Here is an 18,970-nt window from a genome sequence, read left to right as displayed (position 1 = left end):
TAGCAAAATAAGCAAAGCAAAGCAAAAACAAGATTATTCAACAGAGTTTCATTGTCAAAGCACCTTGTTTGCCTCTTGGATTAGAATCCGCTGTCTTAGAGAGGCTGTATTTTTCATATACAAATATTTAGATGTAATCCAAACAAAATGACCAAACAATGGGTTAAATCTAAAGTAGCATCTGACTTTTAGACATACACAAAGATGTCCGGATTTCTCAGAAACCCCCATCAGTGACAGCAGGAAACAAATGGGTGAATCACAGACGAGCACATGTACGACAGAAGCTGCTGCTACCTTTTGCTCTGAGTGTTATTGTCACCACCCAGGAATGTGACACAAGAGGAAGTAGAGTCAGTCGCGCCTTTTCTTCACCTTTAATCGTCACTCAGCATAGTAGTCTGTCATTACTCACCCAAACCATGCTGCCTAAACCTGCAGCAGGGATTCCACACAAAGATTACCTGTAGTTTTGGGAAAAGTTGTATGCCTGTGTCTTGATCTGTAAAGTTTTGTAAAGGCAAGTTTTGTCACCATTTGTTCTAAATTTAACTAAAAACAAACCAAAAAAACCTACAGTTTATATTTATATTAGGCAAATATTATTAGAGTCAATATAAATACAAGTATTACATATATTGAAAAGATACATATGAATGAATCAGACTCCCTCATATCAACCTTTTAGTTATCATAAAGAGAATCTTTAGTGTATTTCTGTGCTGATATCTGTGTCTGTCTGTAATCAAACTAGTCACAGAATATTGATGGAAGGGGAGGAGTTGTCCTTTCAGGTTTAAAAGTCCTCCTGGAGGCCTCGGCTACTCCAATAGAGAGCCCTGCACTTAAAGCAACATGTGGACGGTTTACGACTTCAAAGGTGGATGATTTACGATGATGCAAACTGACCAGGTGAATCATTGTGCTAAAACTTTGCTGCAGGCTCACTACAGACTACCCTTTTTTCTCTCTCTGACAGGCTGCGAGAGTGGGTTTACTTTACAGCGTCAGATCTCTCTGTTACACATACCTGAGCAGAGGTATGGTTGACTGTACATGTGTGTACATGTTGCTGCTGTTGTAAACTCTTATCTTTACTGGTGATCATATTCTGTCAGTCATCGATCTGAAGCCTAAATAAACCACAGTGTTGTCTAAATGATGTCACCTTTTTATCCACCACCTACATCTCAAGCTGTTAAAGGAATAAAATGTGGAGGCCGGTGTGCAATTAGCTCATTTATTTTGCAAATAATTTGGATGAGGGTTGCAATTAGATACTGTAGGTATTTATATGTGATGCTTTGTTGATAATATGATGGCAATTACATACCTGGACTCCTGCCTTTTTAACTATGCCTGAAATTATAATTATTGGAATTTGACTTTTTGACCTGACTATTTCTAGTTGTGTGTGATTTAAGATCTTCCACTAAGACAACACATCAGTGTGTATTTGACCCTGGGAGTGTATTACCTACTGTATAGCAGAGTTTACAGGGGTGTCCTGTCGACACAGGGAGACTAATAAGCACTTTTATTAGACAAATCACAACTGAGCCTGCCAGAGAGGAGCCGCGATGACAGATTCCAGATTAGCGATGAATGACATTTGATACAGTCGGTGGATTACGTCCATATTAGGCGACCAACTCACAACAGTGCAGAGATGACTCCACCTTTCTCCAGCTCCACCAAAGGGTTGGGTCAGAAGGAAGATTTAAGCGGAGAGGAAGAGGAAGAGGAAGCAGAGCAAACTTCAGACACGAGTCGGGCGACATCCAGAGCCTGCAGACGACATTCCCCACAGGTTTGTTTCAGCTTTGTGTGCTCCTTACGACACTCGTTTCCACAGGGTGTAAAAGTCAGCATACTGATGCCGTCAGCCGCGATGTTTTAGTGCATTTCTGGTGCGTTCACTTTTGGGGAGGGGAGGGGAGGGGAAGGGTGGAGGAGCTGGGGGCGCGCACACTTCGTATGTGCGCAGTTTTAATCCATAATATAATGATTTTATTCATAACGGTAATATGTTGAAATAAAATACACTGTCTTTAAATTAAGGCTATTTTAAAAAGAGAATTAAAAAGTGGTTTAAAGTTAGGTGTGTCCCCCCCCACCCCCATTGGGGGCATTCCGTAAAAACGTGTGGTCGGACATTGAATTTGAATATGAATTGGCTCAGCTGTCGGAGCTGGTGACGGTTTCGTCCTGTATCTGCTCGCTTCTCATCATTTGCACCTGTGCTGCGGACAAAGAGCTCATTGACAGCCGGACTTCCTCCGTACAGTGGCCATTGTTTCTCTGCACTTTGAAGGCAAGCTGTGGTGAAGCCTACGGTCTGGTGTTTTTGTTTGTTGTTGTTGTTTATTTGTTGCTGTTTGCATGGAAGTGACTGACACATCAATGTGTGTGTGTGTGTGTGTGTGTGTTGAACAGGTAGGCTATGAATTATAGCGCACACAGTCTGCCACCATGTTTGCTGATGAGTGAAACTGTCCAAGTGTTGAAACTGTGTCTAACGGTTCACTGTGAGCCAGAGAGGTTTGAGCTCATGTTGGCTGTTTATATATATATATTTTTTTTAGGACAGATGGGTGCCTTAATGGGTGTCTGTGGGAGGTTTTTGGTATGTTGTAATGTTTTTGGTAGCTGAGTATCCCCGTGTGTATTTATTAGGCTATAACTGATGTGGTTGTCACAGCCAGGTGATGTAACTCTCCACCACTTCATGTTTAGTTCTGGCTGCTGTGGTGGGTCATCCAGCTCCTCCAGTCCACATGTTGAAGCGTCCTTGGACGATACACTGAACCCCAAATTGCTCCCAAAGCTTAGCTCCTGTGTGTGAATGATTATACATCATTACATGTTACATGATGCAACAGTATGAGTGGTTCTGTCTATGTGGTTTATGCAATGCACAGTGAGGAAAGAACACTGAAGCTAAAATTGTGTGTTTTTACCACACAGGTAAATGCCAGTTGACACAAAAAATAGGATCCTGATATAACTGTAATGCATTGTGCAGCTGATGCATTAATTGAATAGATTCTCTGCAATGCATCAGTAATTGTTTGCGCATAGAGAACACTTTACTGCTACTCGTGTTTCTTGAATGTCAGGTACTAGCTGGCCCTCATTGATGCTTTTCTTCGCTGATGATGGTCTCCTAAGGCACATTATGGATCACTAACTCTGTGGTGTAGACATGTAAACATTAGCCGTAACTAACGACTGTGGGGGGTTTGTAGACAAAGGGCCTCAAGGTCAACCGCCCAGGTTTGTTTCTGATAGTAAAGCAAACACTGCAGCAGCATTGTTACTGTTAATGATCCAGCGTTATATGTTGTTATCACTCTATCAGCTCCCAGTGTCAACACCCCCTCTGCAGGAGTCGCATGTAAGGCAAGAGCAGGACTGATGATAAAAGCAAAAGCTTCAGCCACTGGAATTAACTGACTCTTTTTCTCAAGAAACGCCTGCAGGCTTAGCTGGGTGTGTTTATGTAGCAGTTATACTTCACAGTTGACCACAGTCTTCTCCTGTTGGTCACAGAGCAGCTGTAGTAAAGTGCTAGGTCAAGGAAAATGTTATGTCACGCACCTTTCCCATTGCGGTTTGGTGCTTAAGTGAAAACACCTTGTCAAAACACAGAAGCACAAAAAGTAGCAGTGTTTGAGATGGCGTTGATAAGATATGATCCTGACTTTCTGTTAGGTCATCTTCAGTGTTTTCCCTCCAAAGATGGAGACACTGGTTCCTGTTTCAACAATCTGAACTGTTGGGAATGACAGTTGGAGGTCAGTTAAGGACTCGCACCTGAGTTGAGACGGTTATTTTCATCTTGTCGACTTTCAATCGAACCCAACCCCCCCAACTCACAGCTTATTGGTTGACTGACAGGGGGGAAGTGTAGTTGTGTAGTTATCTATTAACATGGACACAGTGACACAGAGGAACAGAAGCTGTGATGACATTGATTGGGGCGTGCCCAGGATTTCAACATGCTTAAGTTTCAACCTGCATGAACCAATTCAGCCGTTATTTTTTTTTGCACTACAACATGGGCTTCAGTATGATTTTTAGTGGCTGTTATTGTTTACATTTGCTTGAAGGTTTAAAATAATTAATTGGATAAGGACAATCTATGCACAGACTTCAGTTTCTATCAAAACAAACTTCCCAAATTAGGAACCAGAGAGGTGAGACATGCATAGATTTCTAACACACTGTTTTGACCGTTATATTCCCAGATGTTAACTTTCAGATGGTGGTTAATATGCACCGGTTTACTTCAGTACTAATATAATGGCTTACTAGATAGCTATGGCATTGTTGTAGTTGTTCTTATCTAAACAGTGCAAGAACAAGTAGTACAGTCAGTGTATGTAGCCAGTGTAAGCACTGGCCTTGTTATGTACCTAAATATGTCATGATGGCCTCAGATGACTGCTTGTGTATTTTTTTCCCAGCATACTTGGGATGGCGACTGCAAGTTTAGGTGTGTCATTAGTTTTAACAGTTGCTGCTTCATTTTTTTGTTTTTGTCTACCATTCTTACTATGCTTGTTGTGTCATGTTTTGATTTTTAATTTCTGCTTAAATGTCTGCAGGCTATGAAGAGGTTTTACAGAAAGACAATTTCCTGCCAATTTATTGTTGTGAACAGCTGTGTCGGCAGTTTTTGGAAAAGTAGACCAAAGGTCAGGTTGTTTCAAGTAAAAGAAGAAAAACACAGTTATTACAATAGGATTCAACTGCTCAGTGGAATTGGCTATTGTTTGCATGTTTGTCACTATCAAGTGGAAGTTCTTGTTATATTGCCCATAAAGTTGGAATAATTGATCAATACCCCCAATTTTGTTAAAGCCTGAATACACAATACACTTTATTTATCAAGAATAAATCACATTGTCACAATAATTTCATGAGAAGAGGTAAAAACATTTTATTCCAACTTTATGGGCAACAGTGTATATAGTAACATCTTAGGTATTATTGACAGACATGAAATGTGTCATTCCAGGTTAAGTCTTGCATAATTGCAACATGGATGCCAGGTGAGTTTAAAGCTTTCCCCGTCGATCAAGTCTAAAGGTGTTTTGTTGAGCTTTAGCGTGGTCTCCCAACACAGACAAGGGCACACCCTTGAGTGGGCAAGGGGGGAAAAATGCACAGATATATAGATAGCTATAGCACAGATAGAGAACCAGTAACCAGTACATTGGCATACATTGCCTCCAGATGTGGGAATTGGGTTGTTTCAAAAGAGAACTGGGTGGTAAAGATTTGCAAGTGCAGACTTGTTTCCAAACAGGACCCTCCTATGTAAATCCTGGTAAATTTTTCCTCTGCACTTATGGGTTTGGTTGGAAATCCCTCTCAGATGACTTAACTTCAGACAGGGATCCAGTTGGAGCATTTTCGCACAGCCTTGGCGATTATCACCCCTCAGCCAACCAACTCAATGTTACATTGGATCCTTACAACTTGGATCTTTATTTTGCACATTTGTCCATTGTGTCAAATGTTATGCTGTTCTCAGAATGACCTCAGAACGCAGCTACCCCGGTTAGGCTAAAAGCCTCTAATCATACAGGTTTTTAAAAAGCCTCAGGTTAGAGAAAACAAAGATGAACAGAAAATTTACTACACAACCTGTCTGTTACGATTAGTTTACAGAAGGGCTTCCTCTTCAACTTTGACCCACAGTACTTTCCATAGCTTTGAGTAATCACAGATCAATGTTCTTTGCAAGGAATAGATCATCTGATAATCTGCCAGCAGGGACTAGTATGATTTCTGTCTATATGTGAAAATCTGAACTGCTGAGGCTCCTTAGTACGCTACCGATGTGAATGTAATACCTTTTTAAGGACAAAATAAACAGTGTAGGAGCACACTGAAACACTTGTCCACCCTGTCCAGTAATCTGGAGAACTTTTTAATTTTTTTTATTTTGTGATTTGTTTCGAGTGGGTGAAGGTCTGCTAACCTGGTGCAGTTTTGGAGAAAATTGAAAAGTTATTGAACAGGTCAATGTATTATGAACTTACACATGAGTTTTTCATTAAAGATTAGTCACATAAATTTTGTATGCAGTCAATTATAGTCCAGAGAAAGAGAATCGTAATTGGTCAAGATTGGCAGGTGCTGCATTTAAAAGATGAGAATTGGCTACATTTAACATTGTGTAATTAATGTCACTTATTGTGTGGCTTAAGCTGATTTAATTTCAAAGCTATTGCAGCTCCTCACCACAATCAATTGAACCATCATACCCAAACATGACTCATAACTCATATGGGATCCTTAATTAATGCAGGTCCCCTTGTGGCTCCTCACAGACTGAAGGAAGCCATCATGCAAATACATTTTCCCTCATGCTTCCCGCACCTGCTGACCTGAAGTGGTTTCACCGCGATCTGCATCAGCTTGAGCTCGTTCATAAGGAGGCGATGCGCTATTGTTGTCTATGGAAAGTTCCAGAAATCCGAGTCGCTAGTGAGTGAGACCTGAGGGGATGAGCAGGGAGGGAGGGGTATATAGAGAATGAGACCAGTGTTGAACAGTCAGGTTCGTCTGAATATGTGCAGGTGGGGGTGATACTACTCCCCACCTCCACCTACACACAAACCCACACCCACCCTCACGTAAACACAATGAAGGGAAGACGCTGTAAACATGTCAGTACCGAGGCAAGTGCAGCAACATTCCTATGCTGTGTGGGGGGGGGGTTATTTCAACTTGAGCATTACTTTGACTTGAATAATTAGTTGGTTTTCTTAAATGCAATTTTAAAATAGAAACTTTATGTTCAATTTATTGATCATTAAATCATCCGCAAATCTGCCATACATGGCTGGAAACCAGTGGCCACATTCAAATGCATGTGGGTTGTGTGCAGTTACTGAGGATATTTGTAAGAATACACTTGTGATTTGATTTACGCAACTTGTAATGACACCAGACCATTCATTGTTATATTCAAGTGCAGCAAAAGATAATATTGCAGAACAGAAATGCAGAGTTTATCTTGAGACAGTACTTTTATAAAGAGGCATGCCAACTGGGAAAGAGGGAATTACATTCAGTGTTTCTGTAAACTTTAACAGCTAGATGTTTGCATGCATTAGTAAGCCTATATTCCTGCTAAATGTTTTACTGGCAATTGACTGCAACAAGGCTGGAGTAACACATCCCTCAAATTTGGTTACCAAAGTGTGAACGATTTGAGACAGATGTGATAATAAAGATTTTTTTACAGCTTTAAAATGGGCCCCACCAAAGATGACAGTAATAAGACAATATATAGTCTCAAATGTTCACTTGAAAACAATGTACCATATATAAAACCTTTAAATGACAAAAAAAGAAAAGTATTAAGATTGAATATGCATAAGTATTATCATAAAAATAGATATGTCTACTAACGAAACTGTTGCATTGCATATAGAATATTGTTTTAAGCTGTGTGTGTGTGTGTGTGTGTGCGTGTGTTTCCCCCTAGGCGGATGCTCTTGGGTTCACACCCTTTCTCTGCCACGCCCTGTTAAAGACCCTCCATGATTCTTACCAGTTTGTATTTTAATTCCCTTATCTATATAGACCCTCCTCAGTGCTCATAGGATAATGCACCTGAAGTAAACCTTGCATAGCTCGTCTTATTTTGGTAAATATGTCATAGGACACACGCTCACATGAGCTGGGCCTGTTTCTGAATTAATTTGATAATCTGGTAGCAGCAGAGCGAGTTTAGATGAGATTGAGTTGTAACCAGTGTGGAATGAGAGCAGCTTGTGTTTGAATACAGCTCATTTTATCTCCATTGTTATCTGGAGACGCAGTTATGTCAGACGTATGTGGACTCTGAGGATCTGGGCTCCCGGTGACTGTCCCTGGAGGCCAGGAAGAGTACTCTGACTAATGCCTTTGTTTTCTCTTGAGTCAGTTTGTCATCCCACTGGCTCGACTGGAATGCATGTTTATTATTTTTGCCATGTGATACTAGTATTCATTTAGCTGATTTTCATCTTTCAACTTGGCATGTTGCTGCCATTCAAGAATTTCTGCTGACATGGCTAAAGGTTGTGAGCACAAGAAGAGCACAACAATAAATTTCCTGTGCTCTGTAAAGGTACTGTACCTGTCAAAAAAAAATCTACTAAATGTCACTAGGTCTGGGCTGAACCACTAATAATTTTATATTATTACAACCCTGGCTCATGGGTTGCAACAAGGGAGAGGGTCCACACCCAAAAGTAACAGGGAGATGGAAATATCAACATAAATGTGGATGGGTGAAAGAAATGAGTGTGGGTGTGTGTGTGTAAACAAAGAAGAACAAAACTAAACGACACTGGTTTACTGGCCATGTGGTCAGCCAGCAACTCAGCCCCAGAGAGAGCAGAAGGCCTTTTATAAGGTGGGACCACACCTACAGGTGTGGCCAGGCAACTCAGACGCCCACTTCTCCAGGCTCAGGAAGGAGAACTGCAGGGTAGCAGACATAAATTAGCAAGGCCGTCACAATGCCATCACTTTTAACTGTTGACATGTATTTTTGCATTTCTCGACTACCTGATCTGGCTTTTCAGAGCAGAGTCATTTCTTGCTCATCCTTCTACACAATAGTGGACGTTTTTCACTGTGCGTGGCTTGACCTGAGATTTGCACAGTGCCGAGGCCTCGGCAGCAAAGCCGGGCTCCTCACACCAGTGTGTGACATACTTGTGGAAATTCCAAGTAACTTGTGCTCATTGCTATAATGCATCTGCTGCACACACGTGTCCTCCATTGGGTTTATATTTGTTTGATTTTCCCAATATTGTCATTAGTTCAAAATTGAGTTTTAGTAGTTGTTTGCCAAACACACTTGAAATCCACACCCAGGGGAGTTCAGTTGACTTGATGTAGCTACGATGCATTTCAAGATGAAGTTACAGGTGCGTGCCACTCAGAGCTTAGTGTAATTTGTTCAATTCTAGTCTAGCAGATGCATTTTGTTTGGCACTTTATCCTGGAAAAACAGGGTGTATCTTTAGCACATGTCTAGTCTCTGGAATTTTACTGATGATCACAATTAATTTACTTCCTTACTGTAGTTTGTGCTGTCTGGGTTTGTCTCTGACTACTGAACTGCCCATTGTTAGCTGTTAATGATGACGAGTTTTTGAATTAAACATTTTTAATGCATCGTGGCAAATGCCTCCAACAGTTACAAAGAGGACTAGTAGGTTACTGTCCGTCAATCATCGTCATTTAGAATGCTTTTGTTTTACATTTGAAATGTGTTTTCTACCTCGTGGAAAATGGAAAAAGTTACACATTGGCACACAATGTAGGCTAAGTAGGGTACCATGGGTGACTTCTTGCATGACTGCTTATGGTTTGTTTTGGTTTAGTGGGTCCTCGTTCAGTCACTTCCTGGCAGACTTAAAAGTCTGCCACATTTCTAAAGTCGATCATATCTGCAGTGTAAACCACCATAATTGGCATTTCCGCGTCCTCACTCTGGCACGTTGTGTATTTTGTAAGATTTAAAGGGGTGTTTGTTTCGCAGGACAAGATTACTATCATATTTGAAATGGCTCTGTCAGCAACTATAGAGGAGAAGGATGATCTACTTTCTTGTCAGGTGTGTTTCGGTATTTGGAGGAGGGGCTAAAATGCGCTGGAGTGCTGTCAAAACCACCCCCCTGCCCCTCGAAACGGATTGACGGGTCAGACCAGCCCAGTGCTGCCAACACAACCCCCCCCCGAGACAGACCGACAGGTCAAACCAGCCCAGTCAATCAGATACAGTATGACACTGACAATAACATTCACAATGACAAGCCTGTGTAAGGCTTTTAGATGTCTGTGATTTGAGCGGCCAAGTTCAACTTTAACTCACAGAAAATGCCACCAAACAATATGCTTTTAATAGCAATAGCAGACTGCTAGTTGTAATTGCAGTTTACACTTCCATAGCTAAATTTTAAGCATGATCTGGGTTTGCAAGACAATTTTACCTCCGAATTAGACTGCAAAAGTTGTAGATTGATTTCTCACAAAATTAAAACGGTTGATCCACTGTGCGTAGTTCATGTTGATAGCTCATCAAGTTCATAAAGCTTGTGAAATGACTGTTTCCTCATGCATTTCTGCCTGTAGTGGCCATTTACCTGCTGCCAAAAGACTAAAGTGATCCATAAGCAGAAAATGCACCGATTACTATCATGTCTTATTCCTCATTTGAACGGCTGGGTGTGGCAGTGAGATCAGAGTAAGCGATTTGCTATCAACGACAGCAAAACCTCCTCACACAACCACTCTAAAGAATTTGAAGCACTATTATATGAGTCATGTCTAATCTTTCCAGCAATCGTTTTTGTCTGCCATTAGCCGTACTGTCCAACCCTGAGTAAACATCAAGGGTTTATAACTGTTTATGATGCTTCCAAGCTTGAATGTGTTTGCCTTTTTTTCTCTGGTAGGCTATGATGTGTTAGACTTGTTGCAGTTGACAGTAAACCGGGCATGTATTCGTAGATCTTGGACTATATCTGTACTAAATAATGAACGATTAATAATAATGAGGATTGTAATTAGTAAGTAGAAATGGTGTAGTACTGTAGTAAAATTAAAAGCGGAGGAGAGTCTGCCACACAAGTTGAAAGAAGCATATCTGCTACTTACTAGTTTCAGGTTTCTTAGCCATGATATTGATTGTCTCCTAACACACACACACACACAGAAATGGAGGCTAGTTTTGCTTAATGGGTGTTGGTCGGGTAGGGAGCCAATAAAGGCGTAACAATGGCCCCCTTCATGATAACAGAGTCTCCACTGATTTCTCGCCCGCTGCCTGTGAATAATATTATCAGCCCACCCCCGAGAGAAAACTTACAGGGCAACTGCAGAGTCGCATGTGTGTCAGTGGGTGGAGGGTGTAACCAGGAGCGTTTAGAAAAAAAAAAAAACGGGAAAGAAGGGGGGTCGAGGCGGCACTCACAAAGTAGCAAGTCGCATTTTTCATCAAGGAGTTTTGTGGTGTGGGTTTAAATAGGGGCCATCTCACTCTCACCCCAGTTGTACTCTGTGTTGCGTGTGCTCGCTTGCACACAGCACTCTCTCTCTCTCCCTCTCTCTCTCCCTCTCTCCCTCCCTATCTCAGCCTCTCTCCCTCCCTCTCCTTCTGTGAGCTAGTTATTCATCCTCTGTGTGAGTCAGGGAGGGTGGGGATTTGGAAGACTGCTGTACCAGTCACACACAGTCAGTTTACTTTCTCATTCCCTTACCCCGTCTCTCACTCTCTGTGCCTCTCTCCCCCTGTTTCTCTCCCTGCTCTGCCCTTCCCTCGTTTTGCTGCTGCTGCTGCTGCTGCTGCTGCTGCTGCTCCTCCAGCCCGCCTGCCCATACAGTTCACGGAGAGGCTTTGCCGTGCAAGAAGAATCCACACTGACCTTTTGATGCTTTAAGGCAAAGTTCTAGTCTCAATAAGGTAAGTTACTGACTAACTTGTGTGTGGAGTCTGCACATGTTAAGCACCTCTTTTTCCCCCCTTCATTCTCAAGGTTTCTGCTCTTTTTGGTGTTTCAGGATCTCTGAGGTTCAGTTTTAAAATGTGCCTTTTTAGAACGAATACTCAACTGTGTGTTTGACCAATGGTTTCCTTGCTACTCCTTTTTTTTTCCTCATACATCTCCACTTCAGTTTGTTCATCATTAACCCTAACCCACCGCGTGAGCTCCTTTTTTCCATCCCTATGATTCATTGACATGACTCTCATAGGAAACGTTCCTCCTCCCTTTCCACTCTGCTTTATCTCCTTGGCAGACGTAAACCAGCCGCCTCTTTTTCAAGGTTTCCTACTATTGAATGAGTGGTGGGACACACAGAAGGGCTAACGATCTGTTGTTGTTGAGCTATTAAAACAACTTTATCTTAATTTGGTCGTCTCTCTCTTGAGACGGGACAGAAGTCTGGTGTTTGATATGACACGCGTCCACAGCTAAATTTCTTCAGTCTGTCATGGGAATAATACAGCAGACACTTTTCGGACCCTTCACGCAGACATGAGGAAGTTCCTGTCCTCTTGTGGAATTACTACTTGTGTGGATGACTATAGCTGAGTAGCAATCACAATTGAACAGCTGAGTTCAATTAGTCGCTTACACCGCCAAATTTTGAGGTGACACAGGTCTTTAATTGGTTTTAATTGCCTTTTTAGAAGCAGCTGGGTGGTGTTATCGTGTTTGAGTCCATTTATCACTTGATGCGAGAAATGTTACAGAGGTGTCGGAGCAGTGAGGTGCAGTAACTGCTGATATTCTTGTGGTGTTTGTGGTTTCACTGAGCTGGAAACTTCTTCTTGGAACTTCTATCTTCATCTGGAGTACAGAAATAAATTGTTTCTTTTTTTCCCTCCTGGTGTTGTCATGATCATAAGACTATACCCCTGACTCACACAGTCAGTCTTACTGGTCAATATTCCTTTAGAAACTCAAGTGAGTCACATGTTGCATGTTCATACAGTAGTTTGAACATGAAAATTGGGAGATTTAGATGACTTGTATTCAAAAAGCAAATCTTGCATGCTTTATTAGACGCTTACTAAAGAACCACCTGGTGCACTTTTACAGTGTTTATAACATAAGCCCCTTTTCCACCGCAGGAACTTTTCTCATTTACCCGGAATTTTGAAAAACTTTGGCGCGTTTCCACTGAAATTACCTGGGAAAAGACTTTCTCTCAACCCCAAACTTTTCCGGCATTCTTGAGGGGCGGGGCTGTGCGCTGAAGAGCGCTGATTGGTGGAACACACTTCGCACTTCCGTTCACTCAGTGTGGCTGCAAACTCGTTTATTTCATTTCTACTAGCTTCACTTCGTTTGTGTTTTGATCATTTGGAAAATGGAGCAAAAGAAGAGAAGCTACGAGAAGTGGGCGGACGACGAGGTCCAGGCTCTTTTGCGCGTATTTGCCGAGGAAGAAATTCAGCGGGACGACTGAATCTATGGAAGAATAGCCAACAAGCTGGCGGAGCTAAATGTAGGGCACACGCCAAAACAAATTCGTGAAAAGTTGAAGAAACTTCTGCAAGATTATAAGAAGCTGAAGGACCACAACAGTCGCAGTGGGTCCGACCGCCATACTATACGTCCCCCTTACGTCATCAGCCTGATCTGAATAAATGTTCCGGAACTTTGAGGTGCGGTGGAAACGCAAACCACACAGATTACCAGGAATTATTTTACCAGGTAAATAAATTCCTGGTAATAAAAATTCCTGGAAATGTTGGTGGAAAGGGGCTATAGTTTGATTGAAAAGTCACTCTTGGTGTCAACAAACTAGATCTGTTTTTTTCTTGCTTACAAACCTACACAAAATTATTGAAATGTAATACGTGACTAACATAATTGAGGAAGACCATTTTAAAGATTTAATGCAAATAAAATGGAAAATATTGGCTTCAAGAACTCCCTTTTTGAATTTCTACTGGAAATAAATTATGGACTCAAATCTAAGACATGTGACGTGGTCAAACTGCCCCTACACAATTCAAAGCCACTGTGTTACAATAAGCTAAACATTACCACTAACCTGATCAGGAGGTCATCTGATCAATTTAACTGTTCAGCATTTTTCCTCAGAACAAGAGAGACTCTACACCACAGACATGACGATGATACTCTTGTTGAATTGTGAGGCGCCTGACCAAATGCCTCATCGTCGGTTCAAAAACAACCACAGCTTTTTATGTAAGAGCTTTCTGAAATGTCATGTTTCTGATCTGTTGTGCCACACCACCATTTGCACTTTTGGTGATAACACTGCGGGCTGCAAGAAGACACATCTCCAGTTTTCACCATGTCGACACAGGAAAGTTAGTCACAGGGAAGTTGGCCTGGAATGTCGGACTACAATCGCCTGGAGGGTTAACCACAAGGCAGTGTCAACACGACAGTATCTTTGTGGTCGATCGTCTCATTAACAATTGAAAACTCTGAGCTGGACAAGATACAGGGGGCTATCTACAAAAGGAACAGGAATGCCAGTTGTTAAGGGTTTTTGCTGCAGACCTGTGCTGTTCAATCACTGTTAGTTCACTGCTGTTAGTTTCCACTGATGCGTATTTGTTGAGTCACTGGCAGATTAAGATTCCCTTCAAAACAAGTATCCCATATCTGATTTCCTCGCAAATTTAATTTCCTCTTTGACATCCTGAGATAAAAGGCAGCATTTTAAAAACTGATAGTGAAAGTCAGTTGACATCCTTTTTTCAAACTTCTGCTCATTGCTAAAAGTATAGCTATACTTTACTTACTATACTTTATTTAAGATGTGTCACAGTTGTCCTCAGCAGCACCTGTGTGACCTTTGCTCCCTGCCCTTCATTCCACAGCATGACATTATTAGCTTATAATTATATTGGCTTAAGGAGGGCGGCTCTTTAGTCCTTGGGCAGTGAAAACTCAGCAGTGTAGATTGTACGTCAAACAATGGCTCCCTCTGGGTCCGCTGTGGTGAGAGCAGACCGCGCCCTGCGTGTCCTCTACTCTGTGAATACACTTTACAGTTTACACTTGATATGGTAAGACTTTGTCAACAGAAAACGACGCAGGTCTGAAAACCATAGTGGCATTCCTGTGTGCGTGCTGCATGTCATGGCACTTACCATTTGCAACATATTCACAAAAAGTTTATGGTGGCAATTTTCCAAAAGATGTGGCATGATAAAAACAAACACTTGTTGTTTGTTGAAGAGACTTTTGATGTCAAAGTTCTGTGGTTTTTTTTGTTTTTTCAGTTAAGTGATCAGGAACTTTCTGTTTTTTGCTCCCTGTCGTGGTTCACTTGAGGAGAGCAGGTCGCTGTTGTGTCTTAACTTCTGCACACAAACAGCCAGTAAATTGCCGCCTTACTGTGAGATGAGAGACGCCCTCCCAGCTCCCTGTAGCACCTCCTCTCTGATATCAGGCCATGTCTGATGAGTGGCTGGAGCTGAGGCAAAGCATCCTGGGATTTTTGTTAGGAGTGTTTTGTTTGGTGAGAGATGAGCTGCTCAGTCCCACTAGTTGTATTTCAGTCCTACTGAATCAGAAAATGTCACCAAATGAAGAATACTGTTTGCATTTTTTGATGCCTCTGGAAATGTCAGTGTGTAGTAAATGTTGACCGCTGTTATAAGCTGTTCCACAGAAAATAAATAAAGATACATGGGGGGGTTGACTGGTGCATTATGGCTACTCTTCCACATCCAAAAAGACTGCATCTAAATTCAGAAGACGTGAACAAGATATGCATTTATTAATGATTTTTTTTGCCATAATTGATTTCTTGAACGGAGTGACATTTCCTCCCTTGAAATACTGTCATGGGAGTGGTGGAGGAATTTCAGGCACTTTTGGCTTTGATAAGTTAAAACTAATGAGTTTTTTTTGCAGGTAATTGGGTCACAACTATACCAGACGGCAAACATGCTCCGGGAGATTCAGGAGATTGGCTCACATGCCATGGATATCTATGACTACCTCTTGGCGGGAATTGGTAGGTGATTTAGCTTAGTAAATACAAAAAGCTCACCTCATATGTATGTTGTTTTTGTTTTTAATAAAAGAAAATGTTTGTTCTCTAGATCCACGGCTGAAGGAGTATCCACTAATGCAGAGTCCTATTTCCATGAGCACAATATTGCTGTGCTACCTGTTCTTTGTACTGTACCTTGGACCTCGCTTAATGGCCAATCGGAAGCCCTTCCAGCTAAAGGAAGCCATGATAGTCTATAACTTCACGCTAGTGGCACTGTCAATATTCATTGTCTATGAAGTAAGACACAATCTTTTTTCTTCTTAGCTGTGACTATAAACTTAAACGCAAGGAGTTCTCAAGTAAATAAAATGTTCTTTTTATTTTAGTTTATGATGTCTGGGTGGGCCACAACATATACTTGGCGATGTGACGCTGTTGATACGTCTGACAGTCCTCAAGCATTGCGGGTAAGTCTGCTCTAAGCACTCACATATACAAGTCTTGATTTAATATGAAATTTATCATTTGCTGGCTGCATACTTGCTGGGAGCTTATTTTCCTGTCAACTCAAGTCTCTATTCTTCCCACCAGATGGTCCGAGTGGCCTGGCTGTTCTGGTTCTCAAAGATTATTGAGCTCATTGACACAGTAAGTTCAGTCCACTTTACCCGACAGCCTTGCAGTTCAATTTTGGTCGCCATAGCTTTAACTACTCATTATGCCCTCTTGGTCAGATCTTCTTTGTGTTGAGGAAAAAGCACGGCCAGATCACCTTCCTACACATCTTCCACCACTCCTTCATGCCCTGGACTTGGTGGTGGGGAGTTTCCTATGCTCCTGGTGAGAACACATGAAACTGAAAATGATTAACAGACGGCCAATAGCCGGTGGGGGTATAGTGTCATTAGTTCATCCTGAATGTCAGTCATATTGCAACAATGTTCTTGCTCCATTAGGTTTCCTTCTTGTTAAAGAGTCCTTCAAGAAACCTTGTATAGGCACTGAATTCTTCTCAGTCATGGAAAGGATTAACAAAGAGTCTCTGAGTAAAACCTCCCTGGCCTCTATAGTCTCAACTGCTTGGTCGGGGGTTCTTCTTTGTTGCTCTTCTGGTCTGACTTAATGACCTGACGTAATGTTGTTTGCGATGATTGCTCCAGGTGGAATGGGATCTTTCCATGCCATGGTGAACTCTACGGTCCACATCATCATGTATTTCTATTACGGCCTTGCTGCTGCTGGACCACGCTTCCAGAAGTTTTTGTGGTGGAAGAAATACATGACTGCCATTCAGCTGGTACGTACACCTTATACTCATACTGCAGTTTCCTGTGACGTTCGTTTAATCATTAAATGCTACTTATAGGCTGCAGGTGTCCACTCCAGGACAGCATGATGTGGTTTTAAAGCATTTACATAGAGCCCTGTGTAGGTCAGCGTCTTAGGGTGTTTTCACACCTGCGCTTTTAAGTCTGTTTAAATCAGACTCGTTTTCCCCCTTGATGCTATTTGTTTGAGCACAGTAACATTCTGCTGGTATAGTTGTTGGTATATCGCCCAAATAATTACTACAGCTTTGAATAAATGCCACCCATGCTGTTGCTCCATGTTAAATTACATGGAGCAACAGAAGGATGAACTAGTCCAGAACATCAGACCTTCTTCCTGTATTTACATTTCTGGTTCCCACCCCAGACACATCTGACCAATACGCAGAGTTAACGTTCTCATATGTTTTGTAATGATGCAATTTGGTCCCGTGTGAGAAAATGCTCCAAGATTACAAACTCAGCAACTGATTCAGACCAGAGCAAACAAGCTGTAGGTGTGAAAATGCCCTTAAACCACTCTGATCCTGTCAGCATGTTTTTTTAGTTTTAAATGCCATGTTAATGTGTCTGTCTCAGTGCCTTTGCTGCAATTTCCTTCATAATAATTTATAGTAAGTGCTTGGCTGACTCCTGATTTCTTCCCAACAGATCCAGTTTGTCCTGGTGTCTCTCCACGCTACCCAGTATTACTTCATGAGCAGCTGCGACTACCAATTCCCCATGATCCTCCACCTCATCTGGATGTACGGAACCTTCTTCTTCGTGCTCTTCTCCAACTTCTGGATCCAGGCTTACGTGAAGGGTAAGCGGTTGCCAAAACAGGACATTAAACCGTGTCAGAACGGCGCAGCTGCCTACACCAACGGCAAACACCACGAGAACGGCAACGGCATCAACCACGGAGGCACCAAAGGCACCAGCAACGGCTCCACTCGCCACGAGAATGGCAGCTCTCACATGGGCAAGATGAAGAAGGCCTAGGATCCCCGGAAGGAAACACCCAAGAAATATGACCCAGCGAAGCTGTTAAAACTACTACAGATTCCAAAGATAATTTTGGCTGTGTTTCTTTTCCTGTTTTTAGTTGTAAATGCAAAACATGGGGAAATGACGTGGTCAATGATTTCCACAGTTGGGGTCCCACATTTGGTTGGTCTGTTTTGTTCATTTGTTTGTGCTGGGGAACCATCTATGGATCACAATGTATGAAGAGAAGATGTTTTGACCTAAGTGTTATCTTCACTGATGATTGCACACAACCTTATAGTTCAGTATCACACTGGTGGCCTTTGACCCCACTTTCCCTCACTACTTATCTGACCCCCCCCCCCCCCCCCCCCCCCCCCCCCCCCCCCCACACCCACCCCCATGTCCTCCTGACCCCCCTGTGGACAGATGACTGTACAGTTTCTATCAAACTTGAAAATACTTTTTGTAAATAGTTTTACAACAAACAAACAAAAAAAACTAATTGTATTGGTATGCTTTAGACTTTCTAAATTTTGTTACATTGTATTTAAAATTTAAATGCCAATAAATTCAATTTTTAATTATCTTACACTTTGTGTGCCAGTATTTTCATTGGCGGAGTAGATGCTTACTGTATGTGTCGCTTGCTGAAAAGGTTTTCAGTTGTAGCTGTCAGGTCTCTGGGGGAAGACGCTGACATTGTGCTGTGTTGCAACAATGAGGAGAAACTATTTGCATTGGTTGCTTGTGCCTCTTGTCTTGGGTATCCTAAGTATGTGGAGCAAGTAGGAGGTAAACAAGAGCCTCATTCTGCTTTGTTTAAAAAGAATCATAATAAGAGGCAGAGAGAAAGCGTCCTGCAGACCGGATCTACACCCACATGACTCAACCTTCAGCTGGTTCGTCAGGGTCAGACATGGGGTCACTTTTTCATCAGTATTTGGGGAGAAGGTGGTCTTTACATCCAGTCTGCAAATGAGCGTAAGCTAAACGAACCCACTGATCCCATATGGAAAATGCTTTGTTTAACAGACTGAAACAGGCCATTATTCCTCTATTGCAACATACCTTGTCACAACCGTATACCCTCAGGGAAAGTTGCTATATGATATGCTCATATAGCAACTTTCCCTGAGGATATACGGTATCTTGTGAAA

At 42.0% G+C, this 18,970-nt stretch overlaps 1 protein-coding gene across 3 annotated transcripts; it reads left to right on the top strand.

The window, feature by feature from the left end:
• Positions 1 to 1,713: 1,713 nt before the first annotated feature.
• elovl1b (ELOVL fatty acid elongase 1b) lies at positions 1,714 to 18,402 on the top strand. 3 transcript variants are annotated; one of them, XM_070831847.1, is made up of 9 exons: positions 1,722 to 1,810; positions 11,386 to 11,482; positions 15,429 to 15,531; positions 15,620 to 15,810; positions 15,900 to 15,980; positions 16,105 to 16,161; positions 16,248 to 16,353; positions 16,674 to 16,810; positions 17,493 to 18,402. In XM_070831847.1, exons 3-9 carry the CDS (start codon positions 15,462 to 15,464, stop codon positions 17,823 to 17,825), a joined length of 975 nt encoding a protein of 324 aa, XP_070687948.1. In that variant the 5' UTR covers positions 1,722 to 1,810; positions 11,386 to 11,482; positions 15,429 to 15,461; the 3' UTR covers positions 17,826 to 18,402. The 3 variants fall into 3 exon arrangements, with proteins under 3 accessions (XP_070687950.1, XP_070687948.1, XP_070687949.1); XM_070831849.1 differs by lacking the exon at positions 11,386 to 11,482 and having other exon boundaries at positions 1,714 to 1,810; XM_070831848.1 differs by lacking the exons at positions 1,722 to 1,810; positions 11,386 to 11,482 and adding an exon at positions 13,502 to 13,742.
• The last annotated feature ends 568 nt before the right edge of the window (positions 18,403 to 18,970 follow it).

The sequence above is a fragment of the Pempheris klunzingeri genome, chromosome 6 (assembly GCF_042242105.1).
Source record: "Pempheris klunzingeri isolate RE-2024b chromosome 6, fPemKlu1.hap1, whole genome shotgun sequence".
Classification (NCBI taxonomy): Eukaryota; Metazoa; Chordata; class Actinopteri; order Acropomatiformes; family Pempheridae; genus Pempheris; species Pempheris klunzingeri.
This window is presented reverse-complemented; position numbering and strand designations above follow the sequence as displayed.

Excerpts from the sequence above, each read along its gene's own strand:
- elovl1b (XM_070831849.1), top strand. The coding sequence starts at position 15,462 with ATGCTCCGGGAGATTCAGGAGATTGGCTCACATGCCATGGATATCTAT. Across the intron at positions 15,811-15,899 it reads CAATATTCATTGTCTATGAA|TTTATGATGTCTGGGTGGGC; the intron begins GTAAGACACAAT and ends TTTTTATTTTAG. Across the intron at positions 16,162-16,247 it reads TTATTGAGCTCATTGACACA|ATCTTCTTTGTGTTGAGGAA; the intron begins GTAAGTTCAGTC and ends CCTCTTGGTCAG.